Source organism: Miscanthus floridulus, chromosome 10, assembly GCF_019320115.1.
Source record: "Miscanthus floridulus cultivar M001 chromosome 10, ASM1932011v1, whole genome shotgun sequence".
NCBI lineage: Eukaryota > Viridiplantae > Streptophyta > Magnoliopsida > Poales > Poaceae > Miscanthus > Miscanthus floridulus.
In genome coordinates this window covers 122,009,536-122,036,528 of record NC_089589.1, presented here as the reverse complement: position 1 = coordinate 122,036,528, position 26,993 = coordinate 122,009,536, and the positions used below count along the sequence as shown (strand labels likewise).

Sequence of the window (26,993 nt, the reverse complement as noted above, 5' to 3'; positions counted from 1 at the left end):
CATGCGTTTGTTCAACATCTATGGGCTTCTTCCGCAGGATCACTGCCTCATCAGCCGCCGTAGCCGCCTGTGCAAGAGAGTTTTGCACGTGTTCAACATACTCTTCCTCCCAGTACCAGCCTGAACATCTAGTGCCATCCCACTAAAATGAAAACAAAAAATTAGAACTTTAATCACAATCATCATGAAAATAAGTATAAATTAACCATAATCATCAAATGTGACAAAATAACTCACATTGCGATCCGGACACTTGTAGAAGATACGGCCCTTGTTGGGACACTCCTTCCTCACCCGGTACTCCATCACAATCTTCTCCTCACACTTGCCGCATGCAATGAGAGGGAGGTCCGGCCTCAGTCGCTTTGGAACCTGATGAGAGGCCGAGGACCTGGAAGCAGTTGACATCTACTCTCTATACTCATTTTAATATAATATAAATTTCTCATTTTATAAACAAATAAAATTAAAAAAAACTCTAAAATTCTCTATATCTCTAAACCATGAAGTGTGCTATGCATGCTAGAAATGAAAGCTGAATACTAGTTTTGAATAACTACTTTAACCTTCCTTCATCCAAATATGCAAACTTTAAAGTGATTTTGAGCTTAAATGGCTTACAAATAAAAAAATCCACCATAAAAAACCACATATATCTATTCCACAAAATGAGATATGCTACTGATGAAACATGAGAGTATAAAGTTGGTAACCTTTAGAACCGAAGAATCGATGGAGGAATCGAAGAAATCTTGTGATTACCGGCGATGAGGAAGAAGAGAGGCCGGCGATAAAGCAAGAACACTGAGCTCGAAGTGGCTAGGACTCGGGGAGGAAGAAGGGCTATATAGGAGGGGACCTTTAGTCCCGGTTGGAGACAGAAACCGGGACTAAAGGTCTATTTCTAGTCCCGAACGGAGCCTCCAGCCGGGAGTAGACTTTTACTCCCGGTTGGAGGGACCAACCGGGAGTAAAAGTTAATCTTTAGTCCCGGTTGGTAGATCCAAGTCACAGTGAAAATTGGTTTCATTTGTACTCTGCACTATGTCTTATGTGGAATGATTTGAAGGAAGCAAAAAGTCTACTTATGTAGCTAGCTCCAGTGTATTCTCTAATAGCAAAAAGTCCCAGTGAAAATTGGTTTCATTTGTACTCTGCACTATGTTTTGGACCATTTTATCATATCAGTTTGTTTTTACAATGTTTAGTTCATGTAACATCATGACCTTAGCTGTCTGGCATGAGACTGCATAAACATATATTGCAATTCAGCTAATATAATCCATCCATATTGTATTTTAACAAATAACCTATTTACTCTATAGAAGAAACTGAAAGTAAACACATAATGTTTTCTTTGACTACCAGGAACACCCCAGAGATGGCAGCCTCAAATTCTGAAGCGACATCTATTGGCCAGAGTCAAAAGGCGGTGCCTGGTTTTGCCAAGCTTCAGGGTGAAAATTTTGTGTACTTTATACAAACTTATTCAGTCATCTTGGGGCGCAACACTGAAAGCTATACTGTAGACTTTGATCTCTCAAAATATGAATGCAGAAGCCAACGAGTTTCCTGTTGCCATGCATGTATATTGTACTTTAAACTCCGCCATTTTGCCATTAAAGTCATTGGAAGAAATGGATGCACTATTCGGGGGGTCTCTTATCTCCCAGGTAGTCCCTATTAAATTGAATTCTTAGGACCTCATTGAGATTGCAGGCATAAAATTCTACTTTCTCCTACCATCTCGCTCCATCTTTGCCACTCCTGCTGCTCGAGATACTACTTCGTTGCCTCCACAATCTTCATCCCTTTTGCACCCTGCTGATTACCCTGGGCATCCAACTGCTAATGATTGTGGCCGTAGCAATGGTGATAATGGGGCCAAAATAATCAATGACAGGCAAGGAAAGTTGGTGAAACAAAAACAGGAGTTTTTCCGGAGAATTGGATATATCTAACTGCTACAGCATCAGTAATGCTGACCCAGTTGGAACTCTTGAGGGATGTGGTACGCTATCTCTACTATAGTCTTATGCTAGATCCATTTTGCTCCTTTTTTCCTACATTCTACCATACTAACAGAAAGTGTGGAATCACAAAATGACTTTATCCACATAGTTTATTTGCCAAATAATTCAAGTATGCCTTGACTGCTGTATTGATTGTTGGCAGGCATTTCCTCTTTTTTGTGATGCTTTGCAATAAAGTACATTTGCCAGTGCAGGCTTGTCTTATTTTTTAATTATAGATGTCAAAATTTGTTTAGTTACTAAGAATGGTATTGATAATGGGAACGTTTCATTTTTGTTGGCCACAAAATATGAATATGCTGTAATTAGTTTTGAACCAAGTGTAACGTGAATGACTTTTCATATGCCTTTTTTTGGAGGGGGCAGGAAGGATTGCCCCCTACTGAGAGAAAACATCAAAACCAAAAGTAGCAAGATAGAAGAAAAAATGAAACAAGAAAGGGATTACACAGCATCTAGCCATAACTCTAAAAAAGGAAAATATGACTTCTTTGCCCAATTAATAATGAAAAGAAAATTCCTTCTTGAAGATGGCAGTACTCATCCAAAGGAGCATTATCTTACTGACCTACTCTCATACAAAATTTTTATTTGTGTATCCCTAACTAGTTTTATTTATGCAGTCAGCAAGCTAGATATAAGTGCAGAGAAGGAAATAGACAATCAACAGCTCCTACTAGAAGAGAAGGATGTTGCGACGTGTCTTGCAGCCCTGATATCTGACCTATCTGGTCCTAAAGGATGGGTGCCATTGGAAAAACTCCATTTAGAGGTTTGTCATAGAAGAAAAAACTATTTTTTGTAGAAATTATATTCTGGATTATTGACCATGCATTGGTACAAAACAACATGGAAATATGTTGGCATCTTTAATTTGACATTATTATGGACTGTTGAATTATCAATCATTACTCGATCAATGGTAAACTAAATTCAAGACTTGGCTTTGTCTTGCAAATATGTTAGATGCTGCACAATATTGTACCATTTGTCCTTTTGTCTTGGTTAGTTGTTGCAGTGGCTGCCATAGTGTGGTAATGTTTTCTAGGCCATATTTATTATCTGCAATATAGTGGTGACTATAGTGAAGGTTGCAGTGTTGCAAACCCATATGTGCAAAATTATACAAAATAAAATATACATCTATTCTTCATTGGGGTGATAGTAGAATGTCTCGCTCTATATACATTAATAATTTGAAGTTTTGGGTATATTTTAAGATCTCAATATTGTTGAATGTGGTATCCAATATTATCCTGCCATCCACTCTTGAAACATTGGTCATAACAACAGTACTATGATTATATGATTTTTTACCAGAATTGTTTCTTACATGCTATGGAGGCATGTGAACGTATTGCAAAGTTTTTTTTTAAAGAATACTAACCCTTGATTACCTGCAGCTTTTTGAACGTACGCTTTGGTAAGAATTGGCCCCATGACAGGGTCAGCAGGTACTTACCACAAAAGGGCATGTCGGGCTCTTCAACTGAAGCAGATGGTAGGCCATGGTGCAGCTTGTGGACGCTATTCAAGAAGTACCCGGAGCATTTTGTCATGAGCACAGTGACAAGAGGACAAGCAATATCAGAGTTTGTTGGCTTGGTACATCTGGTTTATGTGGAAAATGAATCATGAATCCAAGAACCATTCTTAGCATTCTGAGGATTCTCAAGCCATCATGATCCTATGATCTAAAAAAAACTAGGACATATTATTGTTAGCATTTGAAATCTGAAATTCATGTTTCAGAGGCTATGTTGTATTGTAAACCTATGCCCCTTTTGATGTGGGTACCTTTAGGACTGATCTATGCACTTCAGTGCTAGGGTTTGTAAACTTTGCTTTTGAAAGAGTTGTAACTGTTGGGACAATATGAATTATTAGTGTATCCCTTCAATTTAGATCTGTGGTCACGTTTTTTTATTTCTCTCGCTGCATATTGCAAGATAAAAGGGGTTGCCAATGCTAAGAGATGCACTGACCACTGACATTGTTGGAAATACTTTTGCTACATCATATTATTCATGACATGGTCCTATATATTTTTTAGAAATTCTTCAACCCTCAGTTCCCTGATGTCCAGTCTATAACCAAGACAACCATAAAGGACCCTGCATTTTTTTTTTTGGCAAATTGCCCATGGCATGCATGGCTTCATTGTATCAAACTTCTACCATGTCCATTGAAGTGGTCCATGGTGCTATATTTTTTTAGAATGTAATTTATACAAAGATGATATTGCATCTCATTAGCATCCCACATCGACAGAAAAACATTGTCCATGGAAAAAACAGACACATATAGATATACCGCCAATGAGTGTGACAAGCCAGACTGTTACATGTTGTTCCAAGGTTATGAATACATCACAAAATTGTGGTACAATCAATTCTCAAAGGATGCTATGCAAACCTTGAAAAGCAAAATCGAGAGCAGAATACAGCTTGAGGAAAATGTGGAAAATAATTGGAACGGCTTTGCATACCCTTAGGCTTCACTAGGAAAGTTGAACTATGCCAAATAGGCCCTATATAGTTCGATTGATGCATGTCCTAGTAGGACTTAGTACATGATTGACTAGGACTATATATCTACGTCTACTGCAGAAATCTTAACTGAGGCGGACAAAACAGGTTAATCAAGGCGGGCAAGCCATCCACCTCCGTCCAAAGGTCACGGTTAATCCGGCCTTAACGAAGGTGGTTGGCCAACTGCCTCGGTTAATCGATTAACCGTGGCAGTCATAGCAAACCGCCTCGGTTAATACTAATTAACCGAGGAGGTTACCCTAAACCACTCGGCTCCGTTAAGAGTTTAACTGAGGCGGTTGGCTAAAGCCGCCCGCCTCAATTAAATCATTAACGGAGGTGGCTATTATTAGTTGCCCGCCTATGTTAATGATTTCCGGATAAAAAAAATTATGCAAATTTGGATTTGATTTTGAAATTGAATTTCACAAATTAAAACACGTACAAAGCAAAAAATACGCATATAGAGGATAAACATATATTTACATTTATTCATGTGTCGTCTTTATCGTTCCACGAACCAACATTAAGTTATTACATTACATGAATGTCTTCATCATCGTACCACAAAAACATATCACATTCGTACATGCGAAACAAGGTCACCTAATCAAAATATGTCCGGCAACTTGTAATCCGTTTGGTCCATGGTTCTCCAGTTTCTTATCTTCTCGTACTTCTCCATCGCTAACTTGCTCTCCATGTTGAAGAACGTTTCCCCAACATGCATGCAGGAGTCCGTGATAAATTTATATATGTTCGCTATTGTTTGAGTGATGCTCTTATGGTCGACCTTTTCTTTCTCCCACCACCTTTGTGCTTTCTTGAGCTGGCGCCAACTGTGGCTGAATCTGCTGCACGCTCTGAGGTACTCACAAGCATAGTATCCATATACTACTGTGCCAAGAGGTTGTTTGGCGCACTGCATGATACATAATACATAAATATTAGAACATATAGAGAGCATGCACAACAAAGTAGCACATACCACTTTTGATACGTACCGGTAATTTTCGTCTCAGTTTCAGTTTTGTGCCATTCTTCATCTTCTTCTCAGATCTTCGACCATAGCACTCGAGGTCTTGCACGTACTTCTTATAAGTGTTGTACGAAAACCACTAGTGTCCAAGTATACTTGGAGTAGGATAATATTCCAAAACATATTATATCGAGGATTATATTCTATAGCTATCTTTAATCGTAACTATCTATTCTTGTTAGAGAAAAACTATCTATCTTTATTACAGTAAAAGAAAACTCGACCTTTAGGGTAAAACAACCCCGAGCATTTTAATTTGCTAAGAAAAAATCATGAATCCCTAACCCATCTATACACAGTGATACAACCCATGTAAGATCGACCACGACATGAGCCAAACCTTAAACCAATGTTTTGGCATGCGACAAATAAGGGTATTTTTCTAACCTGAGCTTGAAATTTACTCCTACAGTCACTCGAACCTAAAGAATCTAAAGAGTACTAACAGAGCCACCTAACAGACCCTGTTAGAGGCTCATTCGTTTATTACAGGCTCCCAATAATAATAACCATAAAATACATGATAGAATGACTAGGAGCACTTCTTTGGGATGATAACAATTAGAATCTGCAACTTCTCCTAATGATATTGGGGTTCTTCGTGTGTTTTAACATTCAACATTTAGTATAAACTTTTTCCACCAAATGCCTCCTAGCGAGGATTCCCGTTTGCTATGACTAGTGGTATTTTACTACTACCTGCTAAAAACACTGGAAAAATCCACCATTTTGGTAGTGATAAAATGTGTACTATATGCTAGTAGCACGATCTTAGCAGCCAGGGAACGAGGACGTGGAGGTGACCTCGTTCCACCTACCAGGAACTTCGTTGCGAAACGCGGAATGGGAACATGGCGGTACGCCGTCCTCATTGACGGCGGAACACGACTCGCAAACAGGAGCAATCACAGGAACGAAGCGGGTGCGAGGAAGAAGAAAACACACCTCAGGTCGCTCGCGGTCGAGGGGCCGAGCCCGCGAACGGTGAACCCCACAGCGCCGCGCCGTCGCAGGAAGCGGCGAAGCGCCCCAAAGCCAGCCGCAGGCAGCAGCGCGTGGCCGCGTGCGCCGTGCCCGTGCGTGGGCGGTGGGTGGCGCCCGTGCGCGTGGCCGCGTGCGCCGTGCCCGTGCGTGGGCGGTGGGTGGCTGTGCGGCGCTGCTACTGCTGTGTGGTCGTGTGCGGGCTTTACCGCTTTAGGGTGTCGATTAGCCTGGACCCTGGATTCCTATAATGGGCTTTGGCCCAATAAAACAAAAACAAAAAACCTAGTAAAAGTATGCTGCGCTGGGGGTCGAACTAGGCACGTTCCAAGAAAAGTCTCTATCCTGCAGGGGCGGATCCAGGGCCCGGGCTGCAGCCCGGGGCGAGTTCATGTAGCCCCTTTAACATATGTGGTGTTTAGCCTTAAAAAACTATGATCTTAATTAGACAAAAGGAGGACTAGGAAGCAAGATCAGACTGTTTTGAACGTGAATCAGCAGCTCAGCCCGGGGCGCAGCCACGTTCTGGATCCGCCCCTTCTATGCTGTATGGACTAACCACCACGTTGCCCGCGTGTTCCAGCTCAACTTCGTCCGCCACTGATTGGCTGGTCGTCACACTACTGGAAACGTGTGCTTTGCCGAGGGCCTGAGGCTTTGCCGAGGGCCAAATCTTGGGCACTCGGCAAAGACACTCTTTGCCGAGGGCCAGCCACTCTTTGTCGAGGGCAAAGACACTCTTTGCCGAGGGCCAAATCTCGGGCACTCGGCAAGTGATTTCTTTCATTTATTTTCACGCTCAATTCTGCTTGATTTCTCACCATCTTCCCGTCTTTCTCGCAGGAGGCTGCGCACCCAGGCGAGGAGGTCTCGGAGTTCTCTGCGTGGGCTATGTCCCACATGGGCAGGGCGTCGTCCTCTGTCTCCTTTGACCCGGCAGCCCCGCCCCAGGTGTACTCCGACCCGAACGTGTACACTAAAGTCCAAGAGTACACATCAACGGTAAGGGAGATCTATGGGGAAGATTACAATGTGCGCACTGAGCCCATTGATGCAGAGGCGATCATGAGGCTCGGAGGAGGCAAGAAGCACGGGCGGCTGTGGATTGCAGACGGCGCCATCGACTCCACCACTGTTCCCTCCCTCGACGCTATCCGAGCACGGAGCACGAGCTCCAGCCAGCCCATACGTCCACGGCCTTCTCCAGCACTGCAGCAGGTCCAAGCACTCCAGGTAATTCCTGTTTTACTCATCGTACGTGGATATTTACACACCTAAATTAGATTTGCATTACTGATACATTGGAGTGAAATATTGCAGGCCGAGCTGCAAGAAACAAAAAGGCAAAGTCAAGAGCAGAACACGGAGCTGACCGCACAGCTGCAGGCCTAGAAGGTCGTGTTCGAGGCCGCGCAGAAGCAGATGGCGGAGATGATGGTGATCATGCAAAGTCTTGGGCAAGCATCGGGTGTACCTGTGCAGTTTTCAGCTCCTCCACCTCCTACTCCTGCAGCTACTCCTGTAAGTATGAAAGTTCACTTTTCGCTTGTGCTTTGCATGTATGTCGGCCTTCGTGCCATTGTGGATGTCGGCGTTCGTGCCGTTGTGGATGTCGGCGTTTGTGCCGTCGTTTCTTGCAGGTTTTGGAAACCTCCCCGTACAGGGGAGGTGCTGCCGAAATTTTCAATTGAGTCTAATCTTTTTGTATTCCTACAATACTAGATGCAATCTCTAAGTTCCAAAACTGTTTTCCCGGATTACTCACACATGCAATCTCTGCTCCTTTGTGCAGCTTTCGTCCGCGGGTTCCAATCAACCCGCTACTTGCGTCACCGGGTGATCCTGCTTTTCCTTCACCATCGTCTCATAGGCTAGCTTGATGAGGACTCGTGCTAGGTGATGTGGTTGGACTTTAGCGTGATTTGTGATTTATGGTTGTGACTTGTGCTTGGATTTCATTAACTTGTCGTAATAAACATGTGAATGATGATGAACATGTGACTTGTCGTTGTAATATATTGTGATTTGTGGTTCACAATTATGGTTGTGATATATTGTGAGAAAATGGGTTCTGTGTGATATATATATGTATATATATGAAATGCTTGTGTCGATAGAATGCAAAAAACAAAAAAAAAATTAAATTTCTGCCTCTTTGCCGAGGGCAATGACCACGGCCCTCGGCAAAGAAGGGTCCTTTGCCGAGGGCCCAAGCAATAGCCCTCGGCAAAGATTTTTTTCGAAAAAATTCCTGGCAATTTCTTTGCCGAGGGCCAGTGAGCAGGCCCTCGGCAAAGGGTTAAAAAAATTTCAAAAAAACTATTTCTTTGCCGAGGGCCGGCCCTCGACAAAGAATTTTTAAAAAAATCCTGAAAATTTCTTTGCCGAGGGCCAGGGAGGAGGCCCTCGGCAAAGGTTTTTTAAAAAAAATAAAAAAAAATTATTTGCCGAGGGTCGGCCCTCGGCAAAGAAATAAAAAAAACATTTCTTTGCCGAGGGTCGGCCCTCGGCAAAGAAACCGCCAACGGTGCCGGCGCTTGACGGCTTCTTTTCTTTGCCGAGGGCCGTCCTGGCCCTCGGCAAAGGCTTTGCCGAGTGCCCGATAAAGGGCCCTCGGCAAAGACCTCTTCGCCGTCTAAAAATTCCCCGAGGGGTCTTTGCCGAGGGCAGCCCTCGGCAAAGCCTTTGCCGAGGGTTTCTGGGCCTTTGCCGAGGGCTAGAGGCCCTCGGCAAAGCATGCGCCTCCAGTAGTGTCAGGACCAGCTGCTCGACGATGCAGTTCCCTTAGTAGCCTCTCTTGGCACCCACGTTCTTGCAGTTCACCGGATCCATGCTCAGCAGATGCTCTTGTGCTTGGAGGACGGAGGGAGGGAGGCTCGGAAGTGTGTCGTCCCACCTGGCCAGAGCCACCGACGGCGATGGCATCCTGGTGGCGAGCTCGCCGACGGCCCGCAGAACCGCGCCATCCCAGCGCCGTCGGTGACGCCATGGTTCCAGGTCACCCCGAGAGCGAAACCGCCGCACGAGAACTCCGTCACCTGCATCAGCAGCAAGGGCTCACTTGGGGTGCCGCAGACCATGTCTGGGTAGTACACGGCTATAGTTGGCCATGTAGTCTGAGCCTGTCGGTCTGGCCCAAGACCAGTTTTTTTTGCCCGGCCCACGCACGGCACGGCCCGGCGGCTAGCGGGTTCGGGCTGGGCCGGCCGTGCCTGGGCCCTACCCCAGGCATGTGGGCCGGCACGCCACGGCATGCCCCCTCCCCCTCCTCACTCCTCCTCCCCTCCCCATGGGCCATGGCCCAGCGCGGCCCACGCGCTCCCCGCCGTCCCCGACCCGCCTCCCCCCTCATATATAAGCGGGCACCGGGCACGCCCGCGGCGGTTCTCTGCCTCTGCCTCTCCCTCACGCCTCACCCCGAACCCTAGCACCGGCACCGCGGACGCCCTCTCCCCTTCCCTCGCGCGACCATTCCTCTCCTCGCAGCGCCAATGGCCAAGTGCGGACGCCGACACCCCCTGCCCCTCCCTCTCCTTGAGCGACGCCACTGCAGGAGCGAGCACGCCGGCCCCGAGCTCCACCCCGACGCAGATCCGGTCGAGCGCTGCCTCCTTCCTCGATCCTGCCTCCACTAGATTTGCGACGCCCATCGTCCTCCTAACCATCCCTTGCCTCCACGGCGGCACTGGATCTTCGCTGTGGATCTGGCCACCCTAGGTCTTCTCCACCGCGGATCCGGCTCCTCACCCTGGCTTCGACGCTGGCGCGACGCCTCCTCCCCGTCCCTGCCTCCCTCCCTCCATCCGGAGCTCCGCCTCTCCAGCCCCGGCAGCCACCTCCTCCTCACCTCCCCACGCGGCCGCTCAGTGGGCCTCGGGCTGGCACGGCCTGTGAAAATGGCCGTGCTTCTTGGGCCGGCTCGGCACAGAAACCAGCCTATAGAGCCATGCCTGGGCCGAAGGCCAGGCTCATGGCCCTGTGAGGCATGGCGTGCCATGCTGGCCCATTGGCTACCGGTCCGTGCTGGCACGGGCCCGTGCTGTGCCGGGCTGGGCTGGCCCGTTGGCCATCTATATACACGGCAAGTTCGTCTGCAAGCATCCTTGCGCCTGGTGATGACTGGTCCAAGCATATGACCTCCTTCACGGCATGGTCGGTGGACACGGCTACAAACGCCACGCCCTCGCCGCTGCACTTGATGTAGACGTCGCCGTCGTCATCGTCATCTCCGGCGACAATTTGATCGGCGAAAGGGTAGTAATGGACCAATGCACGGGACAACGCGTCGGGTATGGCCTCGGCAGCGTTGGGCATTGGATCCTCGAACACAAGCAATGTTGTGGCTGACACCTTGTATAGACCCTTGTCAAAAGACGAGAGTTTTATGGTGCACCTCAACGTTGCCGGCTCCGGATCCGAAGCTGGCCTGTGGACCATGGGTGAGGACTTCCTCACCATCACGCTCATTGTTCTTTGGGTAGTGGTGATGTACTAAGTGATGGTGGATCTTAGCCACCACCTGTCCACCTTCTTTGGCTTAAATATTGGTGAGAGTAAAGTTTGTGAAGAAGGTGTGCCACTGTCGTACTACTATGCAAAGTCAAACATCTTGTGGTGCCATCCTTCGATTGAAATAAAACTAACAACCAGTTGGTAAAAGCATATTCCTGCTCATACTAACATCTTACTATTACAAGTAGGGGTTTAGATGAGGCTCCACGCTAATCCTAATCCTTCCGATAAGTTTTTTTATCAGTACCCTTACGAGAAGCGGTAATGCTATGATTAGGGTGTCCGTCCATATGTGTGCATCCGGACGCCCCTATTCCTGGGTGCGCCGCGACTGGGCCCAACACACAATCGGCCTTCTTCCCTCTATGCTTTCTCATCCATCTCTACCCCGCGACAAAATCCCATCAACATAAATCCCCATTCGCTTTCACTCTTCGCGGCTTCACCGCATTGGACTCCCGTCCCACTCCGCCTCGCCGCTGCGTGGCACATCTGCCACCACACCATGCCCACTCCTCCTACAGAACTTTGCCAGTGCCCGCCCCCACTCCGCATCACCACTGCTCGCCACGTCTGCTGCCATGCCGTGCCCACTCATACAAAACCTCGTCGATGCTAGCATATGGTCAACGAGTCGGATGTCTTCGGCGGCGCAGCGGACAACAACGGCAACTTCCTCTGGGCGCTCAACAATGCGGACCTCCCTGGCAAGGACCTCGACCTTGGCATGTGGAAGCTCTTGGCCGTCACGGCTCTCTCCTTCGCTGGTGTGGCCGCGCTGCTCGGTTACCTCGTCCAAGCAGCAAGGTGACATTACGTAGCGCATGTTGCAAGCTTGTGTTTTAAGTGTTTCAGATGTTTCATCTGGATGTTGCAAGTGTTTCATCTTGATGTTGCAAAAGTATATCGTGATGTTGCACATGTTACAATGGCTATATATGTATGTTTCAAGTGTTTGTTCCAAATGTTTCATCTATTTTTACAGATGTTCGTTGTAAGTGTTTCATCTGGATGTTGCATATGTTTTACACGTATGTTGCAAGTGTTTTATCTGGATGTTACATATGTTTGCAATGGTTTTTTTCAAGAGTTTCCAAGTGTTTGGCAAGTGTTTCAGACACATGTTGCAAATGTTTTAGCTGTTTCATACGTATGTTGCAAGTGTTTTATCTGAATCTTTCAAAAATAGATCGAGATGTTGAATATGTTCCAATGTGACCACCCTGCCACAACCGCCTGTTACAGCTGCTTGGGCGTCGTGCATGCTCGTGGAGAGCAGAGGGATGGAGCACTACACGGCAGCGGGCACGGAAAGCGGAGGGTGATGGCGCCAGGGGCGCAGGCTTCCCCGCGCAGCATGCACGGGCGGCAAGCACAGGGGGCGCGTGCAATCCGGACAGAGGCACAAAGTGGGGGCGCAGTTTCCTGGGAGCAGCAGCGTCAGGCGCAGAAACAGACTGCAGCCACGGGCGTCCGGACGCGTTCATCCATTCGAACGTCCGGGCGCTAGCAGTGTCGTACGAGAAGTGATAGAATAAAACTCAAGTCCTAGAATTTTCAAAAGATTAGAAACAACTAGCCTTTAATTTAGTAAACAATAATCATCACATAATGCAATTATTTCAAGTGGTGGGCCTCTTAAGAGTGCCACCTCTATTAACTCAATTTCTAGAGGGGAATCCTAGCAATACCCACCTCTGGTAATAACAAATTTTAGAGTTGGACATCTTAACAAGTCTGCCTTTCTTAATCAATTAATAGAGGTGGGCATCCTAAGATGGCAAACTCTGTAAATAATTGACTAAAAGAGGTGGCGATGCCCGTCTCTACAAATGGTTAACAAAGGTGGATATTTGCATGATATCTGGCTGACCATTTATTGAGCTGACTAAGATGCCCACCTTTGTTAGTTAGGGAGTTTATCTCTTGAAATACTATTTATAGTAGTGCATCTAGATCTAGATCTAGATCAAAACTATTCACCATTCATGGATGGTAGTCACAGCATCCATACTTATGAATTTGATGATATATAATTGAAAAAACAAGTGAAGCTACTCAATTCAACAAATTTTGGATAATATGGTGTCAAAAATAGTGAAATGTCATTCATTCTTTGTACAGACCATGAAAAAAAAACTAGCTGACCAGCTCCAATTAAGCCACAAATTATGGAGAGAACTTCTAAAAAGACATTGGTTAGCCATAAACTTACCTCTTAAGCAATTCTCTTGAGGAAATGAATATCAAACACCCTCCCTTCCCTTATATTTGGCAATTGTCTCGAGGAGATGAATATCAAGGAGTCAAACATTTAAAGATGGCTTGACCTGGAAGCTAGTATATGTTAGGGAAGAAGCAATTTATATAGAAATAGTGTTGTTATTGCAGTCCCAATGGTGTATTGATGGTGGTTTCTATCCTCATTAAATGACTTACCACGTAGGCAAAATGCTGACATGGCAACATAATTAATGAAGAAAGAGAGCAAAAATCATAGAAATGGTTTCCTCATGAAGAAATCAGGTCTACTCTTGACCCAATGCACCAAGAAACCATGAAATCGCCATTGGGGAGAAACCACCAGTTTCTAGGGAGCTCGTGTCGCACTCCCATTGGAGGAAAAAGATATGTGGGGGTACGGCCCCCGGTATCCACAAGACAAGACATGGGCCGCACCATCAGAGGTGACCCAGCCCACAAGATCAAGACGTGCACGGTGCTGCTCGGCGTGCACTGCAAGATATTGTATAGTACCAAAAAGGCTACTTTCCTTGTAACCCTGTCCCTCCAAAGTATATAAGGAGAGGCAGGGGTCCCCTAGCGGACAGGATTCATCAAGATCTATCATCTACATCTCAATACAATACACCAAAGACATAGGACGTAGGGTATTACGTCGATCAAACGGCCCGAACCTGTCTAAATCGTTGTCTCTGCGCCTTGTGTCACCATCCGGTTCCTGATCACGCGCACCTCCACCGATCAATCTACCATCGCAGGATACCCCTCGGTGGACTGCCGAGCATATTCTGTCGACAGTTGGCGCGCCAGGTAGGGGTGTGCGCGCTGATCCATGGTGGGCCAGATGGGATCTCAAGATCGACGCCGCTCGTGGCAACCTGACTTCCTGCGGCGGCGTCCTTCAGCAACCTGACGGGCTCGACATCACGGCAACGACGACTTTCTAGCAGCCTGCGACGGGACTTCACGTCTCCAGCAAACCAGATACGATCTCGGAACCACCTCCGGGTCGTCTTCACCAACAACTCACCGCCCGTCAGGTGCTCGTCGTCAACGCCGACTAAATAACGCCATACATCGCCAACCAGACTTTCTGTCTACAGCTAAGTCACGCTTTAATATTTTTCTAAGTATTCTCCAATCTTCGTATATCGCTATAATGTTTCTCTAAGTTGTTTTCTCCATATTTGCACTCCAAACGATTTTCCGAACCCCCGAACAGTCATGTTGACGCTCGGACACCTCCAGAGACGGCCCTGTCTCCGGCGCCTCCCTACATGTGCACGAGCGTCTACCCTCTGCGTTATGGGTGGTCGGCAGCGGCTCCTTAGCGACGCTTTATTCTTCTTACACGTGCACGGGCTCCGCGCCCCCGTTATGGTTAACGGGCTAGCTAGGGCTGGAGACTCAGCTACACACTAACTATTCGGGCGGTTTATATTAAGTATAAATACAACTTTGCACCAACTGATCGTCAAGCTACATACGCTATTTTTTCTTCGGAGTTCATATATTTTTACATCATGTACTACCCGTTCTACATGTTTGTATTGCAGGGTCATCGTCCAGGTGATCGGATCACATGGTGCTCGGGCTTCTCCACCGATCAACTGGTCGGACCGCTTGGTTCATGGACTCCGTCGCCGACCAGTTGATCGGACTGTTCGCCGGTCGCTTCTACTCAATGCTCACTTCGCCGCCGACCAGTTGACTAGACTGTTCATCGCTTGTGCTTCATCGTCAGCTATGTCGGAGACTCCTCAGCGCTCGGTTTCTTCGTGCTCGAGGAGTAAGTGGGCACACTTCACCGCACGGACATCGCCAACTACGCCGGGGACTCCTCGGTGCTTGGACCTCACCAGCTTCGCCTGGGACTCCTCGGTGCTCGAACATCGCCGCCTACGTCGGGGACTCCTCAGTGCTCGGTCATCACCAGCGACGCCGGGGACTCCTCGCTCCTCGGTGCTCGGTCATCGCCAGCGACATCGGGGACTCCTTGCCCCTCGGTGCTCGGTCATCGCTAGCGACGCCGGGGACTCCTTGCTCCTCGGTGCTCGGACATCGCCAGCGACGCTAGGGACTCCCTGTTTGTCGGTGCTCGGTCATCACCAGCGATGCCGGGGACTCCCTGTTCCTCGGTGCTCAGTCATCGCCAGCGACACCGAGGACTCCTCGCTCCTCGATGCTCGATCATCGCCAGCGACGCCGGGGACTCCTCGCTCCTCGGTGCTCGGTCATCACCAACGACGCCGGGGACTCCTCGCTCCTCGGTGCTCGGACCACGCCGCCTACGCCGGGGACTCCTCGCTGCTCGGACATCGCCGCCTATGCCGGGGACTCCTCGATCCTCGGTGCTCGGTCATCGCTAGCGACGCCGGGGACTCTTCGCTCCATGGTGCTCGGTCATCGCCAGCGACATCGGGACACCTCGCTCAACAGTGCTCGGACATCACCAACGACTCCGGGGACTCCTCGCTCCTCGGTGCTCGGTCATCACCAGCGACGCCGGGGACTCCTCGCTCCTCGCTGCTCGGTCATCACCAGCGACGTCGTGGACTCCTCGCTCCTCGGTGCTCGGTCATCACCAACGACGCCGGGGACTCCTTGCTCCTCGGTGCTCGGAGATCGTCGCCTACGCCGGGGACTCCTCGCTCCTCGGTGCTCGGTCATCGCCAGCGATGCCGGGGACTCCTCGCTCCTCGGTACTCGGTCATCGCCAGTGACGCCGGTGCTCGGTCATCGCCAGCGACGCCGGGGACTCCTCGCTCCTCGGTGCTCGGTTATCACCAGCGACGCTGGGGACTCCTTGTTCCTCGGTGCTCGGACATCGTCGCCTATGCCGGGGACTCCTCGCTACTCGGACATCGCCGCCTATGCTGGGGACTCCTCGCTCCTCGGTGCTCGGTCATCGCCAGCGACGCCGGGGACTCCTCGCTCCTCGGTGCTCGGTCATCGCCAGCGATGCCGGGGACTCCTCGCTCCTCGGGGCTCGGTCATCGCCAGCGACGCCAGGGGCTCCTGACTCCTCGGTGCTTGAACATCGCCAGCTACGCTGGGGACTCCTCGGTGCTCGGTCATCGCCAGCGACGCCGGGGACTCCTCGCTCCTCGGTGCTCGGTCATCGCCAGCAACGCCGGGGACTCTTCGCTCCTCGGTGCTCGGTCATCGCCAGCGTCACCGGGGACTCCTCGCGCCTCGGTGCTCGGACATCGCTAGTGACGCAGGGGACTCCTCGTTCCTCGTTGCTTGGTCATCGCCAGTGATGTCGGGGACTCCTCGCTCCTCGGTGCTTGGATATCGTCAACGACACCGGGGACTCCTCGGTCCTCGGTGCTCGGTCATCTCCACCTACGCCGGGGACTCCTCGCTCCTCGGTGCTCGATCATCGCCAGCGACGCCAGGGACTACTCGCTCCTCGGTGCTTGGTCATCGCCAGCGTCACCGGGGACCCTCGCTCCTCGGTGCTCGGTCATCGCCAGCGACGCCGGGGACTCCTCGCTCCTCGGTGCTTGGTCATCGCCAGCGACACTGGGAACTCCTCGCTCCTCGGTGCTCGGTCATCACCAGCAACACTGGGGACTCCTCGCTCCTCGGTGCTCGGTCATCGCCAGCGACGCCGGGTACTCCTCGCTCCTCGGTGCTCGGTCATTGCCAGCGACGCCGGGGACTCCTTGCTCCTCGGTGCTCGGACAACGACAGCGACGCCGGGGACTCCTCGCTCCTCGGTGCTCGGTCATCGCCAGTGACGTCGGGGACTCCTCGCTCCTCGGTGCTCGGTCATCGCGAGCTACGCTAGGGACTCCTCGCTCCTCGGTGCTCGGTCATCGCCAGCGACGCCGGGGACTCCTCGCTCCTCGGTGCTCGGACATCGCCAGCGACGCCGGGGACTCCTTGCTCGTCGGTGCTCGGTCATCGGCAGCGACGCCGGGGACTCCTCGCTCCTCGGTGCTCGGACATCGCCAACGACGCCGGGTACTCCTCGGTGCTCCCGTGGTGGTCGGATCTTGCTACGTCTCGTCGGTGTGCTATCGAGCTACTCCATGCTGTTCGGATCAGGGTGCTGATCTTGGGCAGCACGTCTACTCCATGCTGTTCGGATCAGGGTGCTGATCTTGGGCAGCACGTCTAGGTTCTTGATACGCGCATGTCAGACGACGTCGGCAAGCTTTCAGATTTCTTTTTCTTTGACCCTGCTACAAGATTCATTCTTCATCTTCCAGCAGGCTCGGGGACTAAGTGGGCACACTTCACCTTGCGGTGAATGTGATTATTCTCATCTCAAGGCTACGCTCGGGGACTGGCTGCCTGCTCGGCTGGTCTTCTACTTTCTGACCCTGGCACCACGTGACTACGTCACCTACTGTCAGGCGCGGGGACTAGCTGTGGGGGTACGGCCCCCCGGTATCCACAAGACAAGACATGGGCCGCACCATCAGAGGTGGCCCAGCCCACAAGACCAAGGCGTGCACAGCGCTGCTCGGCGTGCACCGCAAGATATTGTATAGTACCAAATAGGCTACTTTCCTTGTAACCCTGTCCCTCCAGAGTATATAAGGAGAGGCAATGGTCCCCTAGCAGACAGGATCCATCAAGATCTATCGTCTACATCTCAATACAATACACCAAAGACACAGGACGTAGGGTTTTACGTCGATCAGACGGCCCGAACCTGTCTAAATCGTTGTCTCTGTGTCTTGTGTCACCATCCGGTTCTTGATCACGCGCACCTCCACCGATCAATCTACCATCGCGAGCCCCTCGGTGGACTGCCGAGCATATTCTGTTGACACTGTAGCATGAGCTAGAGGTCTAGAGCTATAAGAACAGTCTTAGGGACCGTTTTCCAGAGCTCCAGCTTCGAGATCTATAGTTGGAGCTACAGTCTATATGCTAAGTTAAAGTAGTTTCAATATTTAGATCTGATCTATATATAAATGCACTTAACACTGCAGCTCCAGATCTAAGATTTCCTAGATCTACGAATAATCAGCTCTAGATTTTCTAGAACTAGAGATCTGCTAAACAGAGCAAACATTTCTAGGGACCATTGTAACTAACACAACAGGAAACGGCTGATTTGCCGGGAGCAAAAAAAATTTGCCGGGTGCTTTTTATCGGGCACCCGGCAAAGAAATTCTTTGCCGGGTGCCAGGCCTGGCGGCACCCGGCAAATAAAGGCCTCCGGCAAAGCAGCCTTTGCTGGGTGCGGGCACTCGGCAAATTCCAGCCGTCGGCAAAAATTGGTTTTTGCCGGGTGCCGGCCACTCGGCAAAATATGGCCGCCGGCAAAAGTGGCCGGCTTGACGGTGGCCAGCTGCCATCAGCCTTTGCCGGGTGCCACGCCGTTAGGCACCCGGCAAAGAATTTTTTTAATTTTTTTTTAAATTTCTTTGCCGGGTGCCCCATGACCTGGCACCCGGCAAAGGCTTCTTTGCCGGGTGCCCGGGGTGGCACCCGGCAAATTATTTTTTTGTTTTTGTTTTTTTGACCCCATTTTTTTGTGGGGACTTGCTACAGTAAATATATCCCTATTTCAAAATTTGGGACAATTATGAGTTTTTTAACTATATTTCCTTAATTTTTTCCGTTTCATTGAATTTTTCCGACTATTCTAAATTTGAACTGCAGGTACATGAAATAATGGAATTTGGTCATTCAAAAAAATAGTATTCATGATATTTAGGCTATGTCGAGGCCGTATGCAGGAAGTGGCATGAAATGTCGCGCATCATGTTGTCGTAACATGACGATGTACTCGCGGGGGAAGTTTATTTAAATTATATAAAATCCAAACGATGTCCGAAAATCACGAAACTTGTCGATGTGTCTTGTTATCACATGTGGAGGCCCTGGTAAAAAATTGAGAAAGTTTCAAGCAAGTTGCGACATCGGCTGCCTAAAACCCAGACATCTCCACATGTAGATCACATGTCACAGTGGAGATGTCTGGGTTTTAGGCAGCCGACGTCACAACTTGCTCGAAACTTTCTTAATTTTTTATCAGGGCCTCCACATGTGATAACAAGACACATCGACAAGTTTCGTGATTTTCGGACATCGTTTGGATTTTATATAATTTAAATAAACTTTCCCCGCGAGTACATCGTCATGTTACGACAACATGATGCGCGACATTTCATGCCACTTCCTGCATACGGCCTCGACATAGCCTAAATATCATGAATACTATTTTTTGAATGACCAAATTCCATTATTTCATGTACCTGCAATTCAAATTTGGAATAGTCGGAAAAATTCAATGAAACGAAAAAAATTAAGGAAATATAGTTAAAAAGCTCATAATTGTCCCAAATTTTAAAATAGGGATATATTTACTGTAGCAAGTCCCTACAAAAAAATGGGGTCAAAAAAACAAAAAACAAAAATAATTTGCCGGGTGCCACCCCGGGCACCCGGCAAAGAAGCCTTTGCCGGGTGCCAGGTCATGGGTCACCCGGCAAAGAAATTAAAAAAAAATAATTCTTTGCCGGGTGCCGTCGTCACCTGGCACCCGGCAAAGGCCCATGACTAAAAAGGCCGGCCCACGTCCCAACCCTAATCTATTCCAGCAGACGGTTCGACCCCGCGCCTGCGCTCCGCCGCCGCCGCCGCCGCCGCTGCCCTCGCGCTCCGTCCAGCTAATGGGGCTCGCCGGGTTTGAGACGGGCCGGTCCGCCTCCGAAGACGCCGCGGGCCCGCCCCCGGCCTCCCCCGTCTCGCGTTCCAGATCAGGCGGGGCCGCCCTGGGTTCCGCCGGGAAGCCGCCACTCGGGGGCGGCCGTCTGCGGTCCTCCTTGTCCGACGGCTCCGATGCTGCCGACGAGGACCCCAGGTGCTTGATCAGGAACCTTGACGACGGCAGAGAGTACGTGGTGAGGGAAGAATTCGGTCTCCGCGAGGTCGGCACGGGGCTCCGCAGCATCCGCTGCGCAGCTGGCTCCTTGGTCACCCACTCCCGTGACCGCCGCAGCAGAGACGAGAAGGACACGTCTTCAGAGAAAGGCGGCCAACACTCCAGCTCCGCGACGGATGACAGCCAGGACAGTGTTCCACGCCATGGCCCCGCCCGAGTCAAGGTGCGGCAGTACGGGAAGTCACATAAGGAGCTCAGTGGCCTGTTTATGACGCAGCAGATACAGGCACACAATGGTTCCATCTGGAGCATCAAATTTAGTCCTGATGGCCGTTACCTTGCGAGTGCCGGGGAGGATTGCATAATTCATGTTTGGGAAGTGTTGGAGTTCGAGAGGGCAGGGAAGGAGAGGGAGGTGAAGGAGAACGGGGTGTGCAATCCACTTGTTGCTATGGTGTGCAATGAGTCATCAGAGACGATGGTGGCATCAGCTGCTCCAAGTGGGAGCCATTGGGAGAAGAAGCTGCGATCAAAGGTACTGCACAGTGGGGGATCAGTGAGCTCAGACAGGTTGATGGTGCCTGAGTATGTGTTTGCACTGTCCGAGAAGCCTGTGATAACCTTTGCAGGGCATTCAGAGGATGTGCTTGATCTCAGCTGGTCCAAATCTCAGGTAATGTACACACATTTCTAATTTATCTTCAATTCTAATGTGTAAATATTAATTTTCAGTGTAAATGCAAAGTTCAGGCTACAATAGAATGTGGAATACCTGAAAGTAGGATATCAGTCACGGAAATTAGATCCGAACATAACTCATTAAGAACACAAAAGCTGTGTAATAACAATATGTCATATTAGAAACATCGTGATCACACACCAGCTCAACTTATTTATTGTTGGGTTTGGGCGTACATAACTTGGCATCCAGATCTGGCATAGTGCAACTGGTGCACTGTCTGGAAAGGAAAACTTGACCAGCTGCCATTTATGCATTTTCGTTTTTGCGATAGGTAAATTGACTTTATTGCTCCCACGTGTACCCAAGCTTTTACCATGTGCATAAGACCCAGGTGCTCTCTACATGTAACTAAGACATGGTCTCTACACGCTTATACATTGCCATTTTACTATGGTTTTAATTTCCGTCTCAGTGCATCTAGAAAGTTCAGCACGTAAAAACTAAGCAGGAATTACACTGCAGGTTCCTAAACTTGCCTGGTCGTCTCAACTAACCCCTCAAACTTTTAGAGCCCCTTGAACTTGCATGGGTCTCACCAAAACCCCTGAACAGAAGCAAAGTTTAGGGGGTTAAATCAGACAACTGTGCAAGTTTAGGGGCTAGGTGTGACAACTGTGCCAGTTGAAAGAGATGAGAAAGTAATTTGTAAGTTTGCCTGGCTAGCCGGCTAGCCGGCTAGGTGACTACCGCTACCGCACAAGTTCAGAGACCTACAACACAGTTCTTTCTTAACTTATTGGCATTTGGAGAACCTATTGTCTATGATCTGGATGATATTTTTGTGTGCTGTCAAAATGTAGATATTTGAGTCCTACATTTGAATGTCAGCTAACCAGTTTCATGATACTGAACTGGAATTGAAAGTTTTTTCCTCCTGTGTTTTTTACCCGTAAGATTCCGATTTTGTTAATCGATATTCATTCTTTCTCTGCATCAGATCAAAGAAGGTATTAAGCTTGTCAAGAGAGTTGTAATTTACTTCCTCTGTTCCAAAATGTACACTGTTTTAGCTTTGACCTAAACCAAACTTCTCTAATTTTGACCAAGTTCATAGAAAAATGATCCAACATCTACAGCATCATATTAGTTTCATTAAATCCAACATCAAATATGTCTTGACAATGCTTTTATTTGGCATTGTAGATGTTAATATATTTGTCTATAAACTTGGCCAAAGTTAGAGAAGTTAAATAGAATAAGTTAACTTTGATGTAGTGTAGGTTTGCCTCTGTCAGACCTCTTTTTTGAATAGTTTATGGATAGCAAATACTTTGACAAAATCATGAATTAGGTATTCTATATCTCTAAGATGAAATGAGATTTGTCTTGTTTTAAATGGATAAATCTTGGTTTTAAAAGTGCAAATTAACTATTCCATTGGTATTTATTTAGGAATCAGTGCTCATAACTAGTCAAGCTACTCTGTACTCAAATACACTGAAAGCATATGCGGACAGCCAGACACCATGCACAGCATTTTTGTTTTTTTTTTTGCTAGGTACTTGTCTTGCTCGTCTCTTGGTATACTTGCTGCTGTTAGTAAAGGCATATCCATTTCTACAGCATGTTGAATTTGAAGTATAATTATTATGAATTCATTGTAGTTTCCTGCTAGTTCAGCATCCCTTATATCCATCTTTTAGTTCCTGCAGTATTTGCTTTCATCATCAATGGATAAAACAGTACGGTTGTGGCACATGTCAAGCACTTATTGTTTGAAAACCTTCTCACACACTGACTATGGTACGAACATCACTTCAGAATCACCCCACCCCGTCCCTCTCACTGTCTAAGCACTGCAACAACATTGTCCGTCTAATATAATTTCTTTTTGATTCAGTGACTTGCATCCAGTTCAATCCTGTTGATGATAGATACTTCATTAGTGGTTCCCTGGATGAAAAGGTTCGTATCTGGAGTATTCCAAAGCGTGAAATTGTTGATTGGGTCGATCTTCATGAAATGGTTACTGCTGCCTGCTATACTCCAGATGGAAAGGTTTGAATTTGATCTATTTCATAGTTTCTTAATTTTGGTCAAGTGGAGCTGCTAGTTGTTCATCCTAATACCTTAAGATGTTGTCTCAGGGCGCGCTGGTTGGGTCCCACAAGGGCAGTTGCCATCTGTACGATACATCTGGTACATCGGCTTGCATTTTAGTTCTGTTCTCAACTCTCATTCAAAGACCTTATTTCCTGTTCGGTGTCTTGCAAGCCTAACCTTATATTTTTCCTTTCTCCTGGCTAGATGACATGCTTTGCTACAAAACACAGATCGACCTGCAAAACAAGAGAAGAAAATCTAGCCAGAAGAAAATAACAGGATTTCAGGTGCTTATTTTGACTAAACATTGTGTTGTGATGTGAATCATTCTGCACCAGAGTTAAGATATTTTTGGTTTGTTAAACTGAATAATAGCTCCTTAAACAGTTTGTCCCAGGGGATTCTTCAGTGGTCATAATCGCATCTGCAGATTCATCCCAGCTTTGCCGAGTGCCAGGGCTAGGGCACCCGGCAAAGTTTTTCAAAAAAAAAAAAAAATTCTTTGCCGGGTGCCCCATGACCTAGCACCCGGCAAAGAAATTACGAAAAAAAATAAAAAACTCTTTGCCGGGTGCCCCCGCGGTGCGACACCCGGCAAAGAAATTATAAAAATAAAATAAAAAAATCTTTGCCGGGTGCCTCCCCGGCACGGCACCCGGCAAAGAAAATTTGAAAAAAAATTAAAAAAATCTTTGCCGGGTGCCTCTGACATGGCACCCGGCAAAGCAAGGGATGACGGAGCCGGCGCCGTAACGACCACTTTTCTTTGCCGGGTGCCGGGTTTGCACTCGGCAAAGTCTTTGCCGGGTGCCCGATAAAAAGCACCCGGCAAAGAAATCTTTGCCGACTAACTTTTTGCCGGAGGCTCTTTGCCGAGTGCTGCACCCGGCAAAGGCTTTGCCGAGTGCAAAGTAGCCTTTGCCGGGTGCATTCGGCACCCGGCAAAGCGCCTGAATCCAGTAGTGTAACTCCTAAAAAAAGGAAGAACAAGGTCAACAAACGGCCTTAATCCATCTGTCCCTTTATGATCTCGGTGGTTGTCATCTTAATGAGATCCCTCGCGCTCCGCACGTACCTCTCCTCCTGTAGCGTCGAACCCACCGCGAACCTCAGCACGAACTTGCCACCGATCACGGCGTTGGCCAGGAACACCCTCCCGCTCCGGTTCAGCCGCTCCATGAGCTCCCGGTTGGCCGCCTCGGCGTCCTCCTCCGTCATGCCGGCGGTGGCACTCGGCCTGATCCTGAAGCAGACGAGCGCGAAGTTCCTCGGAACGACGACCTCGAACCGGTCGTCGGCGCGCACGCACTCCTCAAACACCTTCGCCATGGCGACGTCGCTGCGGATGTGCTGCCGGAGCTTGGTGGCGCCCTAGGTGCGCATGACCATCCAGAGCTTGAGCCCCCGGAAGCGGCGGCCAACGCCGACCTGCATGTCCTTGAGGTCGGTGACGGCGCCGGACTCGCTGGCGTCGTTCCGCAGGTACTCCGGCCGGGTCTCCAGGGACTCGGTGAGCCGCCGCGTGTCGCGCACCCACAGGCAGGTGCAGTCCCGGCACGTGAGCAGCCACTTGTGCGGGCTTAGGCTGACGGAGTCCACGCGCTCCACGCCGTCCAGGTGGTGCCGGAACTCCGGGCAGATGCACGCGCTGCCGGCGTACGCAGCGTCGACGTGCACCCACGCGCCGAACGCGGCCGCGGCGTCGGCTGAGGCGCCCACGGGGTCGACAGCGTTCGACGACGTCGTGCCGACCGTCACGCACACGTACGTCGGCAAGAGCCCGGCGTCCGCGTCGCGCCGCATTGCCTCCAGCAGCGTAGCCGGGTCCAGCGCGTAGTCCGTGTCCGCGCCGGTGGGGATGGACCGGATGTTGGCCGGGTCGAAGCCGGCGAGACGGCACGCTTTGAAGAAGGCGGAGTGCGTCTGGTCAGGAGCGTACACCGTCAGCCGCGTGATCCCGGCCATGCCGTCGGAGCCGCTCCGGCGCAGCGCGGCGTCGTGGGCCGCCACGAGCGTCACCCAGGGTTTACAATTTCGGCGAAATATCGCCGAAATTTCCGAAATATCGTATTTTTCGCTGAGGTCTGAAATTTTTTTATATCGGTCAAAAATTTTCGGTTAAATTTATCTTTCACTCTAAAATTACACCAAACCACACTAAAATGACCCTCCATATCATCTAGTCTTATCAAAGCCCTAAATTTCGTCAAATTTATTTAATTTTCTCACTCACACATTTGACGGCACTAGTATATGCAGCTCGTCCACCGTCAGACCATTGTATTACCGCGACTCTACTTCTATGATATATTGTGTTATTTCGTCGATATTATATAAATTTATGATGGATGATGGATTATAGAGTTTTTCTAGTGAAATGATGCCAAATTTGTTTAAAACTCAATTTAAATTTATTTAAATTTGAACCGATATTTCCGATATTTCGTATTTATCGCTGGGGACCGAAATTTTTTTCTTACCGGTATTGTAAACCCTGGCGTCACCAGCATCGCCTCGCTGGTGGTGCCGAGGATGACGCCACCGCCTATAGTGCCAGTGCCTGCAATGCCATTGCCCGTGCCTTCCCTCCCAGCGGCAGCAGCTGCAGCGCTGGTGCGGTGGTTCACGAAGCTGTCGGGCAGGAGGAGGAGCTGCGCGAGCCAGTCGAGCGCGAGCGCCTCCAACTCGGCGGCGGCAGGGTTGGCCTGCCAGGTGAACCCGACCGTGTTCATCGCGGAGGCGACGAGCTCGCCGGCGATGGCCGCCGCGCTGTTGGTCGCGGGGAAGAAGGCGAAGAAGTTGGGGCTGGCCCAGTGCGTGGTCCCGGGCACCACAGCCTCGCGGAGCTCGTGCATGGCGACGTCGAACGGCGCGGCGGCGTTCGGCGGCGCGGCTGACTTGAGCTGGCGGACCAGGTAGCCCGGCTCGACGCCCGGGAGCACGGGGAGGGACTCCACGGACTTGTAGTAGTCGTAGACGAAGTCCACGGCCTTGTGGAGGTAGGACCGGACGTCGTCGGCGTTCAGCGGATCGAAGCGGTCGGTGTCGGCGGCGAACGCAGCGGCCATGGCGGAAGGGTTGGTGGAAAGGCTGCCCATGTCCGTTGGTTTGATGATCGTTACTGACCTAGCTAGCTAGCTGGTAAAATTTCAGTATCTGTCGGAAGCAATGCAGCAAAGCTCGATCGATCGAGCTGTGGTCTGTGGATCGGAAGAGAGCAAGAAGAAGCAGTTAGGGGAAGGGAGATGCTGTGTGGTGTGATGCATGTGGACGCTGTGGTGCTGGTGCATGCATGGTTTATAGCCAAACGGAGATGCCGGGCTTGGAGATCAAATAGCATGAGGAAGCCATTTGATGAAAACTTCAAGTGGACCTCACAGTTTCAATCAAAGGAGGAAAAAAGAGACAAAGTGATACCGAGATCTCGCTAACTATACTCCATCGTTAATCACGGTGTGGCTCACTCAATATTCCATGTAGTAGGCACCCATACACTCAGGGCCTGCATACACTACACCACCGAGTTGGTGTGTTATAGGATGGTTATGCTGAAATCTAAATAGCGATTTGCCACTAAAGAAAGCCTAATGTTCTGAGTCACGACAGACGGAGTAATTAATAACACTCCAATTCTGGCATGCATGTCAACGGATGGGATTAGGGAGGACACGAGGTGCAGCAAACATGGCTTACCACTCTCGAGAAGAGTTCCACGTCACCTGAGAGAAGATAACATTTGCGCTGTCAGAACCTTGGGACCATTGTGGTTCACTGATAATAATACTATTGACAGTGGTCATGGCCAAGGTGTTCGAGGAGTCCTGCGGCACTTGTTTTGGTCGGCATCAGTCTTTGTGGCAAGTCTAACACCAGACCAAGAGAAGGCTCGGTGACAGGGAGCATACCTCGGTGGAGCTTTGACGTGGACTTAAAATTACATTTTGGTAAGGATACATCACCTCATCTTATGATTTTTCGTACCTCCATACTTGAGCTCTTTAGTTACAACATTAAC

The 26,993-nt window shown here is 49.3% G+C and overlaps 2 protein-coding genes, 1 long non-coding RNA gene and 2 pseudogenes across 3 annotated transcripts; 2 read left to right on the top strand and 3 right to left on the bottom strand.

Moving 5' to 3' along the window:
- The first annotated feature begins 1,381 nt into the window (after window positions 1-1,381).
- Window positions 1,382-3,671, top strand: LOC136487568 (FHA domain-containing protein FHA2-like; annotated as a pseudogene).
- A 1,402-nt stretch (window positions 3,672-5,073) lies between these two features.
- LOC136485550 (uncharacterized) lies at window positions 5,074-6,746 on the bottom strand. Its single transcript, XR_010766473.1, has 3 exons — window positions 6,549-6,746; window positions 5,569-5,698; window positions 5,074-5,486 (listed from the first exon to the last, which is right to left on the bottom strand). It is a non-coding gene; the product is annotated as an uncharacterized lncRNA (long non-coding RNA).
- Window positions 6,747-10,520: 3,774 nt separating this feature from the next.
- Window positions 10,521-11,042, bottom strand: LOC136489471 (acyl transferase 15-like). Its single transcript, XM_066486093.1, has one exon. It carries the CDS (start codon window positions 11,040-11,042, stop codon window positions 10,521-10,523), a length of 522 nt encoding a protein of 173 aa, XP_066342190.1.
- An 8,822-nt stretch (window positions 11,043-19,864) lies between these two features.
- LOC136489470 (uncharacterized) lies at window positions 19,865-23,987 on the top strand. Its single transcript, XM_066486092.1, has 7 exons — window positions 19,865-20,866; window positions 22,588-22,678; window positions 22,776-22,933; window positions 23,023-23,074; window positions 23,183-23,265; window positions 23,366-23,454; window positions 23,960-23,987. Exons 1-7 carry the CDS (start codon window positions 19,865-19,867, stop codon window positions 23,985-23,987), a joined length of 1,503 nt encoding a protein of 500 aa, XP_066342189.1.
- LOC136489469 (tryptophan decarboxylase 1-like) lies at window positions 23,984-26,076 on the bottom strand (annotated as a pseudogene).
- Window positions 26,077-26,993: the final 917 nt, after the last annotated feature.